The sequence below is a fragment of the Rhinolophus sinicus genome, linkage group LG18, assembly GCF_036562045.2.
Source record: "Rhinolophus sinicus isolate RSC01 linkage group LG18, ASM3656204v1, whole genome shotgun sequence".
NCBI classification, from domain to species: domain Eukaryota; kingdom Metazoa; phylum Chordata; class Mammalia; order Chiroptera; family Rhinolophidae; genus Rhinolophus; species Rhinolophus sinicus.
Window position 1 is genome coordinate 15,799,143 of NC_133767.1, and position 14,744 is coordinate 15,813,886.

General features: G+C 63.7%; 3 protein-coding genes across 7 annotated transcripts; 2 read left to right on the forward strand and 1 right to left on the reverse strand.

The window, feature by feature from the left end:
- Positions 1-142: 142 nt before the first annotated feature.
- Positions 143-2,370, forward strand: GNG13 (G protein subunit gamma 13). Of its 2 annotated transcripts, none has more exons than XM_019756252.2 (3): positions 143-298; positions 1,888-2,019; positions 2,185-2,370. In XM_019756252.2, the coding sequence occupies exons 2-3, from the start codon at positions 1,922-1,924 to the stop codon at positions 2,288-2,290; spliced, it is 204 nt and encodes a 67-aa protein (XP_019611811.1). In that variant the 5' UTR covers positions 143-298; positions 1,888-1,921; the 3' UTR covers positions 2,291-2,370. The 2 variants fall into 2 exon arrangements, with proteins under 2 accessions (XP_019611811.1, XP_019611812.1); XM_019756253.2 differs by lacking the exon at positions 143-298 and adding an exon at positions 503-634.
- On the reverse strand, positions 2,336-11,319 carry CHTF18 (chromosome transmission fidelity factor 18). Of its 2 annotated transcripts, none has more exons than XM_019756245.2 (22): positions 11,057-11,319; positions 10,649-10,834; positions 10,409-10,559; positions 10,066-10,234; positions 9,574-9,666; positions 9,433-9,485; positions 9,158-9,299; positions 8,453-8,662; positions 7,843-7,940; positions 7,412-7,535; positions 7,169-7,320; positions 6,914-7,007; positions 6,457-6,555; positions 6,252-6,382; positions 5,816-5,987; positions 4,693-4,917; positions 4,428-4,577; positions 4,206-4,336; positions 3,479-3,623; positions 3,259-3,390; positions 2,813-2,870; positions 2,336-2,729 (listed from the first exon to the last, which is right to left on the reverse strand). In XM_019756245.2, the coding sequence occupies exons 1-22, from the start codon at positions 11,145-11,147 to the stop codon at positions 2,593-2,595; spliced, it is 2,943 nt and encodes a 980-aa protein (XP_019611804.2). In that variant the 5' UTR covers positions 11,148-11,319; the 3' UTR covers positions 2,336-2,592. The 2 variants fall into 2 exon arrangements, with proteins under 2 accessions (XP_019611804.2, XP_019611803.2); XM_019756244.2 differs by having other exon boundaries at positions 10,649-10,837.
- A 21-nt stretch (positions 11,320-11,340) lies between these two features.
- Positions 11,341-14,719, forward strand: RPUSD1 (RNA pseudouridine synthase domain containing 1). Of its 3 annotated transcripts, none has more exons than XM_019756249.2 (6): positions 11,341-11,538; positions 12,212-12,407; positions 12,506-12,629; positions 12,722-12,824; positions 12,970-13,071; positions 13,571-14,719. In XM_019756249.2, exons 2-6 carry the CDS (start codon positions 12,226-12,228, stop codon positions 13,996-13,998), a joined length of 939 nt encoding a protein of 312 aa, XP_019611808.1. In that variant the 5' UTR covers positions 11,341-11,538; positions 12,212-12,225; the 3' UTR covers positions 13,999-14,719. The 3 variants fall into 3 exon arrangements, with proteins under 3 accessions (XP_019611808.1, XP_019611807.1, XP_019611809.1); XM_019756248.2 differs by having other exon boundaries at positions 11,347-11,662; XM_019756250.2 differs by lacking the exon at positions 11,341-11,538 and adding an exon at positions 11,842-12,060.
- The last annotated feature ends 25 nt before the right edge of the window (positions 14,720-14,744 follow it).

Genomic DNA, 14,744 nt, shown 5'->3' on the forward strand with positions numbered 1-14,744 from the left:
GCGGGAGGACACCCTGCCGCCAGGGCAGCACTGCACTCACTCTGTCTGGGGCGCCATCTCCCACCCCTGGAGCTGGCTGGGCCAGGCTGAGTCCCTGGGGTCAGCCCAGCCCTTCAGAGGGCGGGTAGAGGTGGGGGCGGTGCCAGGGCCTGGCCCCAGGTGGCAGGAGTGGGCGGGGCACCTGCTGGGCTGGGCTCTGCTGGGCTGTGTGCCTGGCTCACTCACCATCAGTGCGCCCTCACGGTCACTTCATCACTTGGTCCTTGTTATCACCTCTCCCTCGAGGTCACCACCCAAGGTAGGTCTGATGAACTGGCCTTGTGCTGAGCAGGGTACTGAGACCCAGGGTTCTGAGTCTTACCCAGGTCCCACTGGGCCGACCTGGGCAGACCTAACCCGAGGAGACCCCTGCCCAACTGTCTTTTGGCCGAGGGCAGCTGCCATGCATGTCCCAAGGGGCCAGGACCGATGGGCGGAGGCAGACCCAGTATCTGCAGGCGGGGTGATGGGGAGGGGAGCTGCGTCCATGCTGCGCCGTGCGCGCCACCCGCAGTGCCCGCCGAGCAGCGTGTCTGGGGGCGGCATGGGCTGGGCTTCCAGGGCCGGTGGCTGGCTCGGTGGTGGCTGCACACAGGTAGGACCAGATGGCAGTGGAGGGGACTGCAAACAGGGCCACTGCTGCCACTGGACTAGGATGCCTCCCCCACATGGCTGTCCACGTGAGAGCCTGCGCTGGGGGTGGGGGTGCTGGAACTTGGGGTCTCTGGGAGGGAAGCCCCTGCACGGCCCCTCCTCCCTGCTGTCCCTCAGAGACGCCCTGCTTCCATAGGCTCTCGCCACCCCCAACTGAGCCTGCCACCATCCCCTGGTCTGAACACTCTCCCCAGCCACAGCGAAGACCGGGGCCCATTCCCCCTCCACAGGATTGAGACCCTCCACCAGGGGCCCCTCCACAGCCTGAGGGCAGCAGTCCTACCCGTCAGCCCCTGCCCACTCTCCCAAGGTCACAGAAGCCAGTCCCCTGGCTCCCAGCCTCAGTGATGGGGGGCAGCGGCTGGGGGCAGTGAGGGACCCCGAGACTTTGGAGTGGGTTGGGGTGGGGGACTGCCCTCATCAGCCCCCAACTTGCTCGATCTCCTGAGAGGTCTCAACCTGTGGCTTTGCCAGGCTGGTTTACAAGCAGAAACGGGGTCACATGGCTTGTGAATAGTTGCAGGGGAGACACTGTGCTGCCACTGTTGAGTCCTGGACCAGCTGTGCACTCTGACCCCCAAGAGCCTCAGCAACCCCCACCCCCAGCCAGAGATGCAAATTTCAGCCAAATCCTCCTAGCCCAGGATTAATTTGCCCTCAGTGGGGGCTTTGCTCATGCAAAGCGGGGGAGGGGGACACTTGGAGGGGGGCAGGCAGGGTCCCACCCCTCGCTGGAGTCTGGGCTGCACCTGTGCAATCAGGAATGGGAAGTGGGCCTCCCAGTTGGAGGGTGTGGGCTCCTGGGAATCTGCTGTGTGTTGGTCCTGCCGGCTTCCCAGCAGGGACAAGACCCATTCCCTTTCCAACCCAGAGGCCCAGCCTTGCTGAGACTTTGATGAGGTGGGGATGCAGCGCTCGGGGTGGAAAGTTTCTTCTGCAGTTAATTAGCCCCATGGGGGGAGGGGGAGGCACATGGGGCCTCATTAGTGGGGCCTCAGCTCCAGGCTCTGTACCCCGGTCCTGCCTGTGTGGACCTGGGGAAGTGGCGGGGCTGGTGGTGTGGCACCAGGGACTCCCCCAGGCAGGGGTTTGGGGGGGTCAGTGTGTGAGTGGGGCTCACCAGTGGGGAAGGAGCAGCTGGGGGGTGACTGTAGGCTGGCAGCCCCGACTGTTGCTTCTTCCTGTGTCCTCCAGCCCCAGGCTGGCTACTTCCGAAGCCCCTGACGGCATGGAGGAGTGGGACGTGCCCCAGATGAAGAAGGAGGTGGAAAGCCTCAAGTACCAGCTGGCCTTCAAGAGGGAGATGTCATCCAAGACCATCCCTGAGTGAGTCCCCAGGACCCCGGAGCCTTGGCCCCACCCCACCCAGGGCCAGCCGCTGATTTGCATCTCATTTCTCTGCCCTGTGCTCATTTCCATAGCCAAGACCACACTCCTACACCTCTGGGGGGCCAGGTGCCCACCTGCTCACCCCAACCTCCCTACCCACAGGCTCCTCAAGTGGATCGAGGATGGGATCCCCAAGGACCCCTTCCTGAGCCCTGACCTGATGAAGAACAACCCATGGGTGGAGAAGGGCAAGTGTTCCATTCTGTGAGGCCCAGCCCCCGGCCCCCGCCTCTGTGAAGAGGACAACTAACTGTAAAGGTGTGACTTTTATAAAGACTTTCCAGGGTGTCTGTGCTTCTGTACATTTTCTAACAGAAAGAAACCGATGCCAGGGTGTCTATTGTGGACCTGGGGACGTCCAGCATGACCCTGGAGTGTCCGGCATGGATCAGGGTGTCCGTCATGAACACTGGGCTGTCTGGTGCAGCCCTGTGGCATCCGGCATGGATCTGGGGTGTCCGGAGTAGACTGCGGCTTCCGGCGTCAGCCCGGGAGCTCAGTGTGGCTTCACTACAGGAGCTCCCTGACGTGCAGGCTACGCCGCACAGCGTTGGAGACGCCCTCCTTGAAGCGGAACCAGACGTCGCTCCTACCCACCGCAGTGCCCATGCGCCGCTCGGCCGAGTCTGTCGCAGGGGCTGCGTCCTCTGTGGGGGCCACAGAGTTGATTCTCTGCCTGACCCCAGCACCTCCCTCTACCGCTCCCCCCAGCACCCCCCCACACACACACCTGCATGTGGGGCTGCTGCTTTCCTGACAACCAAGCGGCCGAAAAAATCCCTCTCCGGCTGAAGGGGGTAGATGGTCAGGCTCACGGAGGACACTCACCGCCACAAGGGGAGGGGGCTCACGGCGTCTCTGAGCAGTGGCCCCAGCTGGGGAGTACACACCTGTCCCAGCCTCCTCCCCGCACTCAGTGCTAAGCCACTCAGCAATGTCCCCTGTCCCTCATGGCCACCTGCTCTCTCAAGGCCAGGGCAGGAGGTGCCAGCAGAGCCCAGATGGGAAACTGGGCCCAGGTGGATCCCATCCTGCTGAGCACCAGGGAGCTGCACCTATAGGCAGGCCCCTCGGGGCTTACAAGCTGCCCACGCCAAGGTCACCCAGCCCTGCCCTCTGGCCGACGCCCCCACCCCGGCCTGGCCCTACCCCCGCAGCCACCGTCCACCCTCACACCTGGTCCTCCTGGACAGCTCTCTTCAGGATGCGCTCCAGCCACTGCTCATGGCTGCGTGGGGCGGGTGGCGGTGCTCCTTCCCCCGCAGCCTCCTCCTGTGGACCTGTGGCCCTGGAGGGACTCTCGTCCACCTGCGGGAAGTGGGTGTGATGAGAGCGAACTCAGCAGGGCTATTCCAGGGGCAGTGTCCCTGCTGTGCCCCGACCCCGGTGGGCTCACCTGGGCGCTGTCCCCATCGCGGGCCAAGGCCTCTGCCCGCCGCATCTTCTCCACTTCGATCTCGTGGGCGATGAGTTGCTTGGCCTGGTAGGTGAGGGGCTTTCGGGCAGGCAGCTCGGGAAAGCGGCAGACCTCCTCCACGTTCCTGCTCTCAGGGTGGGTGGGGCAGGACACCCACTCAGTGGGGACAGGGGTGGGGGCAACCCACCACACTGACATCAAATGCCCAAATGCACAAGCGGCAGCTCTGGCTCTGCCATGCCCCACCCCAGGCCAGCAGAGGGATTATCCCTGAGTTTGTTTCCCCACTTGCTGTGGGCATGAGAAGGGACCTCCCCCGGGCTTGCAGCAGGGAGGATAAGACGACATGGCAGAACCGGGGCTCAGGCTGGCTGCGTGCTCAGTAAAGCCCGTCACTGCCTCTTTGCCACTGGCATTGGACCATCTGCATCCCAGACACACTGGGGCCCTCGCTGGGCAACGGGACCATCTCAGGATGGGGAAACAGAGCCCTGGGGAGCTCAAGGGTCCCCTGGGCAGCTCCTGGGGACACTGAGGCTATACCCAACCTGCAAACCCACCCGTCACATCTGGGCAAGAGCTGAGCTAGCACTGACACCCCCCCCCAACCTGACAGATGAGGAAGGACTCACACCTCGCCAAGACCATGCTTTTAGTTTCCCAGACCAGCCCCCCGGCACCCCTACTCCAGGGGCTGTGCACTCACGGCTCCAAGCTATAGACGTACTGCCCATCGGGCGTGCGCTCCTGGCGGTAGGTCAGGCTATAGGCAATCATGGTGGCCACAAGGCTGGCCAGCTGCAGCTTCTCACGGGTGCTGTACAGCTGCGTGCTCACCTGGGTGCAGGTGGGCGGCACACAGGGACACTGAGCATGGCCAGGGGCCCGGTCACCGGAAACCACCCCCCGTTCTGGGGGTGGCACTCACAGGGCGCAGTTTAGGCACGAGGATGTCCAGAAGCAAGCAGAGGGTGTCCAGGACAAGGGCCTGGGGGGTGGTCCGGCTGCGCGTGGCCGGGGTGATGCCTGACACCAGCGTCTGGATCAGGTTCTGCACCCGGTTTATCCGGTTCTGGACCTGGAGTGGAGGATGAACCAGGACCAGGTCAGCCAGGACACCCTCACATTCTGCCCCCCCACCCCCACCCAGGACCCTGGCCCCGGCCTGGACAAGGGCAGGGTGCAGGGCGCACCTCCTGCTGGCTACTGGGGAAAGCGATCCTTGGCACATGGCTGGAGGCGAACAGCAGGTGGAAGGCGGCGGGCAGGAAGGGCCGGTAGCGCAGCAGCTGGAAGCTCTGGCGGTGGTGGGCCGCCTGGCCCAGCAAGTCCTCAAAGGCCAGCCAGTCGAGGGCCACGCACACAGTGCCCAGGCTAGAGTCTCGCAGCCGTAGGCGCAGAAAGTTGTCAAACAGGCCCTGAGGACAGCAGGGCCCTGAGCCCCTCCAGCCTCATGGTCCCACCACAGCTCAAGTACCACCCACTGGGACCCTTCACCGCCCATCTGCCCTGCCAACTCTGGGGTCTCACATAGCAGCGCATACCAGCCAGTGGCCACGGGACCCTGAGGGGGAGCCAGGAAGGCCCACTCACTGCCCCCACTCTGGTTTGACCAAGACGCTGAGAAGTGCAGGAGAAAACTCCCTACCCCAAGTCCTCCCTAAAGGAAGTCTATCCACCAGAATTGAGGGCAGAGCTGCCCCCCCCCATTCACAGAGCGACCCATCTCCTCGCCACCGCTCTGCCCTCTGCACTGTGGATTTCCAGATTGGCACAGATCCCCCACTGCTCACCCAAAGCAGCTTAGGTAAGGAGGCAGCTTAGGCCAGGCTTTCTGGGGGCCAGGGGGCATCTGCAACCTGCTCAGCCCAAAATCTCACTCTCTCTGCTCTTTAACCCAAATGTCCCCATTCCTGCAGCTCATATCCAGAATCAGGCCCCTCCCAACCACTGGGTCAGGTTGCCCAGCTGCTGCTGCTGCCCCTCATGAGTTCCCAACAGGCAGTCAGTAATCCCGTCAATCAAATGACACCCCACCTCCCCACCCCGCCCACCATCTCTCTGGCATGGCCTATGCTGGTCGTTCCCCTCCACACACTGGCCAGCCCCTCCTGTGACTCTGTCCTGCTCATAGTCCCCTCAGAGGTCTCCCTGACACACCGAGTCTGCCGCACCTCACTCCCTTCACACCTGCTTCTCCTCCAGCGGGGTACCATCTGAATATCTCTTCACTGTCTGGGGATGAGCGAACACTCCTAGATGGCTCCTGCCTCCCCCCACCCCGGAAAGAAAGTTCAAGGTAGAGAGTGCGGTTACCTGGACTACCTTCTCGTGCTCGCCTGCCGACGCGGCCGTGTGCAGGATGCGGTAGAACCGCTGTGCGGCCATGGTCAGAGGTGCGCTGGCAGCGTGGGGCCCTGAGCCTGGGAGTCCGTCGCCCAGCAGGAGCAGGTGGGTGGGCAGAGTCAGGTCCTGACCCACGTGGTGCCTGCAGAGGGGGTGCTGAGGCTGGAGTGGAGCCCCCGCCCACTTATTCCACTTGACAGCACCCTCCCGACCGGAGGCGGTCCCCAGGAGGGACCGTGGGGGAGACCGAGATACAGCCTTGAAGGCAGGGCCTAAGCAGTCTTGGGTCTCTGTTGGCAAAGGTGGGGGTGCAGCCTGCACACTCAGGGTCTGGTGTCCAGGGCTGGGCACCACCGATGTCCAGGCCGAGGCTGTCCCGCCCACTCATTCTGCCCACCTTGCCTACCTCTGGGCCCGAGGCAGCTGGAAGATCTCCTGCCACACAGAGAAGAGCCCCTTGCGCTGGTCCTTGAGGCCAATTCGTGCGGTCTGCACAGCCTGAACACTCAGCTGCCGCTGGCCCCGCCCGTGCAGGAACTGGACACAGGGTGTGGGGGTGAGGTAGCTGCCTCCTGCCCCATCTCCTCCCCAGCTGCCTCCCCCCCGCCCACCTGCAGAGTGTTGATACAGGCCCGGATGTCATTGTCCGTTTTCTCACAGAGGGCTGCCAGGGCTCCTGGGTCGGCGTGCAGGCCCTGCCGTAAGGAGATCTGCGGGAGACAGGAGCGTGAGTGGCCACCCCCACAGAATCACACCCTGTGACCACTACTTCCCTAGAAACTTCCCTAGAAACAGGTGAGCAGCAGCTCTCACCCTGTCATCCCGGGCGGGGGCGAGAAGGCTGCAGATCCTGTGGGTTGGCCTCGCTCCCCACTACGGACCAGCCACCACCAGAGACCAGTGATCTAGTCACCCTCACCTGGATCTGGGCCATCTGGGGAGGGGCACGGGCAGCAGGGGATGGGGCCCTGGATGAGAGGAGTGGGACAGGGAGGGGGAGATGGGACCGAGACAGGGGCCATGACCCCCCCATGTCGTCAGCCATGCACCTCCCTGGCCCCCACTGACCTCCTGCAGCCGCTGCACGAGCCGGGAGGGCAGCGTGGGGGGAAAATGGAGCAGGAAGGCCTGCTGCTTCAGCTGCCGCAGGGAGGGTGCGAACCTGAGGGATAGATGCATGGGGGGCACTCATGCCATAGCCCAACCTCGGCCCAGTGGGTGGCGGGGTGAGGCAGGGCTGTGTCCGCCCAGGGGCCCTCCGCCATCCTGTGGAAGCCGGGCCCAGTGGAGTCCCCTCAGCCCCCCACCCCCCCCCACACTCACTGGTCATTACAGATGCAGATGACTGGCCTCATCAGGAGCCCCCCCTCTGCCCGCCGCCGCCGCGCCCCGCCTGCCGGTATGGCCGGGCCCTTAGGCTCCGCCTCCTTTGGGCCCTTGCGGTCGATGATGCTGAGAAGCACATTGATGGCAGCCTAGGGGGACACGCAGCGGATGCAATGAGCCACAGCCCCAATGCCATCCACCCACCCGCCCACCCACCGGCCAGACACCCAGGGGGCTCACCGTGGGGGCCCCATCGATCTCATCGATGACCAGGCAGTTGGGCCTCCCACCAGCACCCAGCACCGACTCCATCTGTGTGGCCGCCTCAATACGCGTGCGGAACGCCTCAGGGCTGCGGTCATCACTGGAACCGTGAGGCAGGGGAGGGACCATCAGGGCACCTGTGGCCTCGAGCAGGGCAGCAGCCAGTGTCCCTGGCATGACGGTCCCCCAGGGCCAAGCTGCCACATTTACAACTCAAAGTTACTGCACAAGGAGACCCCGCAACATGGCTTCCCCAAATTCCAGTGACCCAAAGAAGGGTGTGGTGTGGTGCACCACAAGTGTCCCAGGGACCACAGCCCCCCCTTTAATCCACCCGTGTCCCAGGCTCCACCAGACACGTCAGGACAGACAAGAGGACTGGAGGCCAGGCCCTCCCCTCCATTTACCTCGCATTCATTTCCACCACAGAATACCCAGCATGCCTCGCGATCACATGGGCCAGGGTGGTCTTGCCCAGCCCCGGGGGTCCACACAGAAGTGCCACCTGCAGCCAAAATATATGAAGACATCCTACAACTTGTACCACCCCAGGGAGTTCCCAGCCCAAATACAGGGCTGAAAATCCTGTCCCATGAGGCTTGATACTAGGGGATGTCCCCCCCACCCGACCTGTCACCAAACAAGAATCCCAGCATGCTCATGGCTCAGAGTCAGTGCTCCAGAATGAGAAAGCCCTGCACGAAGCAAGTGATGGAGAAACCTAACAGGAACACAACCGTCACTGACATGACTGAATCCCTGAAACCACCATGATTATGTTTTGGGAGATGCAGGGCCCTTCAAGAGACGCTGATTTCACCTGAGTCATTAAAAGAACAACCCAAGTCACACTCATGTCATTGACACCCCACACCGACACCCTAATGTTATTATACCCACAGCCGTGGGGGCAGTAAATGCGCATGCCTTGTGGCCCCCAGAAGCTGCAAAGGCGCCAACCATTGAATCCAGTCCCTGGGCTCAGAGGTGCATGTAGTGCAGCCAGATGGGCCTCACCTTCTGCCGGGGTCGCAGGCTCGGGTCCAGCTCAGCCTCCAGCATCTCCTCCAACACTTGCTCGTGGCTTTTCCACTTGCTAGAGGCTGTGGCCTCCTTGCCTCCCCGGGCTGGCTCCACACTGGGCCTGGGCTTCCGGGCCGGCCTCTCTCGGCCAAACACGACCAGGTCCCACAGCTTCAGCCACTTGAGGAGGCAGCGGTTCGTGAACTGCAGGAAGGGAGGCATTGCCTGAGGGGACCACCAGCTCCAAGGACTCCCCATGCCTCCCCCTAGTGCCATCATTAGCCTAGGGACACAAACAGGGATGCCCAGGCAAGTAAGTGACTGGCACCAATCACCCTGCCGGTGAGTGGCAGAGTAGGACTCACAGAGGGGCTGTGTCCCCACAGCCCTGGTCCTGAATCCTCCAGGAGCCCCCGCTACCCCCACGGGCATCCCAGGGGCATAAGCTGCTGTGGGAGCAGGAAAGGAAACTAGGCTCCAGGCAGAGCGTGCCCCAGGTCCCCAGCCAACATCCCAGGTAACCAGCAGTATGCCAGCCTACTTTCACATCTACAATTCAGTGAGGGGCAAATCAGAGCCGAGCCCCGCCCTCCATCCGAACAGCCCTGTGAGCTGTTGATATACAGTTTGGTGGATCCAGAATTCCCCCTCCTTGGCAACAAGAAAGCCAGTCACACTTGAGCCAGAACAAGGTCTCACGTCGTCACTGAGCAGCTCTGTGTAGTGCTGAGGTGCAAACTCGTCTACCCAGAGGCAGTGCTGGGAGTCATCTTGGCTGTGGGCCGGCTCCTCGCGGGCCTCCAAAGGGTGGGCCTCCTCCTCTACCTCCTCTGCCCTGAGGCTGGAGAACATTGTACCCTGAGCCCCCGAGTCTTAGCCACATGCAGGGACCACCCCCTGCCCAGAATTGCGGCTGGGGGTCAGCAGCCCAAGAACCACTGAGGGCCCTACAGGTGGAAGAGCCCCTGCATCACCTGTGCAGTGTATCCGACAGCTGCTGGGCCTCTTCGAGCAATCGCTGCCGCCGCTGCAGGAGGTGGGATCAGGATGGCTCAGCCGGCCATGATCTCCCTAGAGCCACCCCTCCCCTCCCAGTGCACCCCAGCAGACCCCACCTCATTGTCGACCTGCTCCTTCAGAGAGGCGAAGGACACACCCAGCAGGTCCAGCTGGCCATGGTCACGCCACCGGATGTCCCGTAAAGGGCTCTGTGGCGGAGAAAGAGTAGCAGTCACCTCTGGACCCCCTCCTAGGTCATAGGGTTACCCACGGCCCTCCTCCCAACAGTACTCAGGGACTTGGGTGGCATTCCCTAACATCAGCAGGCTAAGAGATGGAGGAGCCCCCTCTCTAACCAGGGACCCTAAGGAGAAAAGCTACTAGAAGGGGAGTAGCTCTAAGAAAGAGAAGAAAGGTAGAACGGGGAGGGGAGGAAGGAAGCCAGGTCAATGGAGTCCTAGTGGACTTCCTGAGGCGTCTCCATGTTCCAGTGTGGACATGATACCCAGGACCCTTTCCTGGGCAGAATCAAGCCCGCCAGCCCCACAGGAGGGCCATGGCCAGCCTCCCCACTCCCCGCCCCCTGTTTATGGCCGCACAGTACCCACCTGCACCCCAGTGCCCACTGGGTCAGCACGAAGCACCAGAAAGGCCCGGTCACCACCCGTGGAGGTCACGTTGATGTAGTCCTCCAGGGCAGGGGGTCGCCTCAGGACGGGATTTCGGGTGGCTGGTGAGGCCTGTATGCAACTCACGTCAGCACCGCCATCCACGGGCCTGGGAAGGGACCGGGTTGTCTTGGGACTCTTGCCTCCTGTTACCCGCAGGCGAGGGTACCACCCTCAGCTACCAAGCCCTCCCACAGGTGCCCAGCTCCAGGCCTCAGGACCTTGTCTGAGGAATGAGACCCTTCCAAGTTCCCCTGAGACACCTGTGCCCCAAGCTACACACCCCTCGCCCCACAGCTCAGCAGGGACCTCGGGACTCTGTGGGGGGGTCATGTACTGAGAGGGGGACTCAGGAAGCAGCGGCTCTTCCATCTCATCCCGCCCGAAGTTCAGCCTCTTGACTGCCTCCAGCCTGGGCCGCTTTAGCCTGGGGGCTGGGGAGACACACACACTCTGAGAAGGAACAGGGGCGCTTCCCATGCCTCCCACACCGCTCCTGTGCCAGGGGCCCCTGTGGGCGTACTTTGGAGTAGCGGCCTGTCCTCAACGTGGGTGGCCAGCGGCCTCTTCCTGGAACCGCCACTGCAGCTCCCTGGAGGTCCACCTGGGGAGCAGGGAGTGGCAGCGTCCCCTCCAGCAATGGCCTCCTCAAACGTCAGCCGGCCCGGGCCCACCTGGGGGCCCCTGGAGGGTGACAGGGCCGCTGTACCTGCTGGAAGAGAAGATTCACAGCACCCGCATCAAGGCAGCCGGCCTCTGCACACAGGCAGCGGCGCTGCAAGGCCCTTCTCTCTCGGACGCGCCCCCTACCCCCCGCTTCAGGTCGCTGCTGCCTCCGGCCTCCGCTCGCCTCCCCTCCTCACAAAAGCCCTCGCAGGCTCCCAGGGGCGGGCCAGGACCCTGTCTCGGCTGCGGCGGGACCCTGACCCACCTTCCAGCTCGGCCAGCACCTCGAGCTCGGCCGCGAACTGGCTGTGGAAGTCGTCTTCGACGCCGTACAGCTCCCGCTCGTAGTCCTCCATATCCGCGCGCACCTACGGGACCAGCCGCCAGCTCCAAACCTCCCGCGCCTCAACCGTGCGCCTCTCCCGCCCCCAGCGTCCCGGCGCCGCCAATCAACGGCCGGCGTGCCCGGCGGCGCTCGCTATTGGTCAGCGGGTGGGGCGGGGCGCAGGCGGGGCTGCGCGCGCAAGCCGAGCGGGGCCGAGTCAACACTGAAGTCGGAGAAGCGGGTCCCGGGCGTTCGCCATTGGCCCGCACTGTCGCCCCTCCGGCGGCGTGGGCGGGCCGTGGGCGGGGCCGCGAGTGCCGCCTGGGTCCCAAGAGGCGCGGCTCGGTGGCCCGAGTGACGGCTCCGGGGTCCTGGGTCGCGAGGCGTGGCGACGCGGGGGCTGGATCCACAGCCAGTCAGCGGTATTGGGGCCCTGGACGGCGCGGCCCGGTTGCAGCTCGGTTCCGGAGTGGGCGGGAGCGCGGGAGGGGCTCGCAGCTGAGGTCTGCCCGGAACTCCTTGACTTGTGCTCATCACACGCCGGAGGTGGGGACTTCCGCGGAGGGGAGGAAGAGGAAGGGGTTTCTGCGTGGGGGGATATGGGTGGGCGAGGATGGACTCCTCCCTGCACCCAGCTCCCCCCACCCCTGCACACGGCTGACCTGGGTCGCCCTCGGGACATAGGGTCTTTAACAGCTCCTCCTCTTGGCCCCCTCCCCACTCAGGAAAAATGCCCTATCGCGCGTTCCTGATATGTAGGGAAGGGTCGGTGGGAGCGGGCTGGAGAGCAAGACTACTCCCAAGGCCTTGGTCTGGCCGGGACTATGCTACAGTCAAAGCACTAGTGGCTCCCCTGACCTTGGCCACACCCCCATCCCAGCTGACGCTGTCCAGCCTGGTTTAGGAGTGAGGGTAATAAGGAGCCCAATGGGTGCAGGCACACAGTAGGTGCACGTGCTTGCCTGACATACAGCGTGGGGGCTTCAGACCCAGGGTCCCAGGGAGCAGGGGATGTCTACCCCAGTTGGGCAGGACCCTGATGTGGGCTGGTCACCCCAGGACCCCCCACTCCACGTGCTTGCCCTGCCATTGCAGGCCCTTCCCCCACCATGGAGCCAGGCAGCATGGAGAACCTGTCCATCGTGTACCGGAGCCATGACTTCCTGGTGGTGAACAAGCACTGGGACGTGCGCATCGACAGCAAGACATGGAGGGAGACACTGACTCTCCAAAAGCAGCTCCGGCACCGCTTCCCTGAGCTAGCCGACCCAGACACCTACTACGGGTTCAGGTACCTGGGAGCACAGCACAGGCGGCTCCCAGCAGCCTCCATTGGAGGGAAGTGGCTGCCCCCAACCTAGCCACTGCTGACTTGCTTCTCCATGCCAGGTTCTGCCACCAGCTGGACTTCTCCACCAGTGGGGCACTTTGTGTGGCCCTGAACAGGGCAGCTGCGGGCAGCGCGTACAAGTGCTTTAAGGAGCGGCGTGTCACCAAGGCTTACCTGGCTCTGGTAAGGCCTGGCTGGTCCTGGGGCATGGGGACTCCAACGCTCAGCCCATTTCGGCAGACCTGGAGTGTCAGGTGGGTTCCCCTGTCCGGCAGGTTCGGGGTCACATCCAGGAGAGCCGGATGACCATCAGCTATGCCATCGGCAGGAACAGCACGGAGGGTCGAGCCCATACCATGTGCATCGAGGGCACCCAGGGTACGGCGGGCAGAGGGTGGGGGCCTCAGTGTGTACTTCATCCAGGGGGGACCTTGGCTGGGTGGAGCCAACCTGGGCAGCTGACTTGTGCAGGGGCGGACTGGCTGGCCTGGCCAACTGTCACAGCATGCCTTTCTCCCCACAGGCTGTGAGAACCCGAAACCAAGCTTCACGGAGCTGGTGGTTTTGGAACATGGGCTGTATGCAGGTGACCCCGTCTCCAAAGTGCTGCTGCAGCCCCTCACAGGTGCGTTGCCCAGGCCCCTCACTGCCTGCGGATGGTGTCCTGTCCCAGGTGACGTGGAAACCTAGCAGCAGCATTTCCTCTCGTAGCACACTGTAGCACCCGTGTCATGTAGGAAAGCATGAAACCAAGGCACGGAGGCGAAGTAGCCTGCCCGGAGCCACCCCAACCATCGTTGGTAAAGCTGGTCCTCTTCTGCCCACTCAGCCCGTGTTGCAGCTCTTGCCCTACATGGGGTTTCGTTGGCCTGCATGTGAGGGCGGTAGGAAGGCTGGCCTGGGGAGTGCCACCCTGGCCCTGCCCTCCCCAGAGGTAACCCCCGAAGTCCACTCCTATTCTGAGCTCTGACATCCTCTGTAGCAAGAAACAGGGAGGGCTGCTGTCCCCAGACATTGCACGAGACTCCAAAGTGGCAGTGGGGGACAGTGCCAGGTGTGACGTGAATGGTGGGGGTGATCATGGAGGAGCGCCCCTGCCTGACTGGCCCCCGTTCCCCACACAGGCCGCACGCACCAGCTCCGTGTACACTGCAGCGCCCTTGGTCACCCCATTGTGGGGGACCTGACCTACGGGCAGGCCTCCGGCCGGGAGGACCGGCCGTTCCGCATGATGCTGCACGCTTTCTACCTGCGGGTCCCCACGCAGACTGAGTGTGTGGAGGCCCGCACGCCGGACCCCTTCGTGCCCACCCTTGACGCCTGCTGGAGCCCCCGCAGCCTGGTGCAGCCACTGGACCAGCTTGTCCAGATCCTGAGGACGGCCCCTGACCCTGAGCCTACAGAAGGGGGCCCTGGGCCCTGCAGCCCCTCCGTGCCCCTGCCTGGGCCAGGCCGGCCCCCACCACCCCCTGCTCAGCCCCCTGAGACAGAAGCGCAGCGCGCCTCTTGCCTTCAGTGGCTGTCAGAGTGGACACTGGAGCCAGACAACTGAGAGTGTGGGGCTGGGGTGGGGGTGTAGGCGGGGACCCCCAGGCAGAGGGGGGCTAAGCCCATCCCAAAGCAGGGGTGTCCCAGTGGACGAGAACTGAGTCCCCACCCTGGCCACAGGGGCCAGGTCTGAGGAGGGGCCGATTGGCCGCCGTGATTCTGGAGGATGAAGGGCTCAGTACTGTGGGACCAGCCCCCCAGGGGAAATCAGGCCTGCCTGTCCTCCAGAAATGCCTTTCTGACTCCAAAGCTTCACGCCCAGGGCCCATGTTGGAGACTTGCGTAGAGTTGCCCTGAAAGGACCCGGGCCAGCCCTTGCCTGGGCGGGCTCCTCCTGGGCCCCAGTCCACCCCCCAGAGCACCCTGCTTGTCACTCTGTTCAGACCCTCTGTGCCATCATCCCAGCCTGGCTACGCCCTCTCCACCTGCAGACCCTGACTCGCCCCTGCCTGGCTGACCCTGCCTGTGCCTTGGCTTCTACAGGATTCTGCCCATGGGCCTACCCCTCGGCCCATATCCTGATCGTCACACGTGGGGTGGGTCTGGGCTGTCCCCTCAGGCGTGGCATAAGTGCTGCTCTGCAGGATCCTCCCACTCAGCCAGGAGGCATCAAACCTCAGCCTGGGGGCGGCAGCCCAGGCCCCGCCCATCCATCTCCCAGGACACCCACATCACTCCAGCTGCAGCGGGGCTCCAGGACTTGGAATAAAGGCTCAGTGACTAACCCTGCAAGTGACCATGAATCTGATG

Coding starts and splice junctions, on each gene's coding strand:
- CHTF18 (XM_019756244.2), bottom strand. CDS start 11,147: ATGGAGGACTACGAGCGGGAGCTGTACGGCGTCGAAGACGACTTCCAC. Junction 10,560..10,648: donor GGACAGGCCGCTACTCCAAA/GTACGCCCACAG, acceptor GTGTCTCCCCAG/CCCCCAGGCTAAAGCGGCCC. Junction 4,918..5,815: donor AGCACGAGAAGGTAGTCCAG/GTAACCGCACTC, acceptor TGCTGTCCTCAG/GGCCTGTTTGACAACTTTCT.
- RPUSD1 (XM_019756249.2), top strand. CDS start 12,226: ATGGAGCCAGGCAGCATGGAGAACCTGTCCATCGTGTACCGGAGCCAT. Junction 12,825..12,969: donor GTGCATCGAGGGCACCCAGG/GTACGGCGGGCA, acceptor TTCTCCCCACAG/GCTGTGAGAACCCGAAACCA. Junction 13,072..13,570: donor GCTGCTGCAGCCCCTCACAG/GTGCGTTGCCCA, acceptor TTCCCCACACAG/GCCGCACGCACCAGCTCCGT.
- GNG13 (XM_019756252.2), top strand. CDS start 1,922: ATGGAGGAGTGGGACGTGCCCCAGATGAAGAAGGAGGTGGAAAGCCTC. Junction 2,020..2,184: donor TCATCCAAGACCATCCCTGA/GTGAGTCCCCAG, acceptor CCCTACCCACAG/GCTCCTCAAGTGGATCGAGG.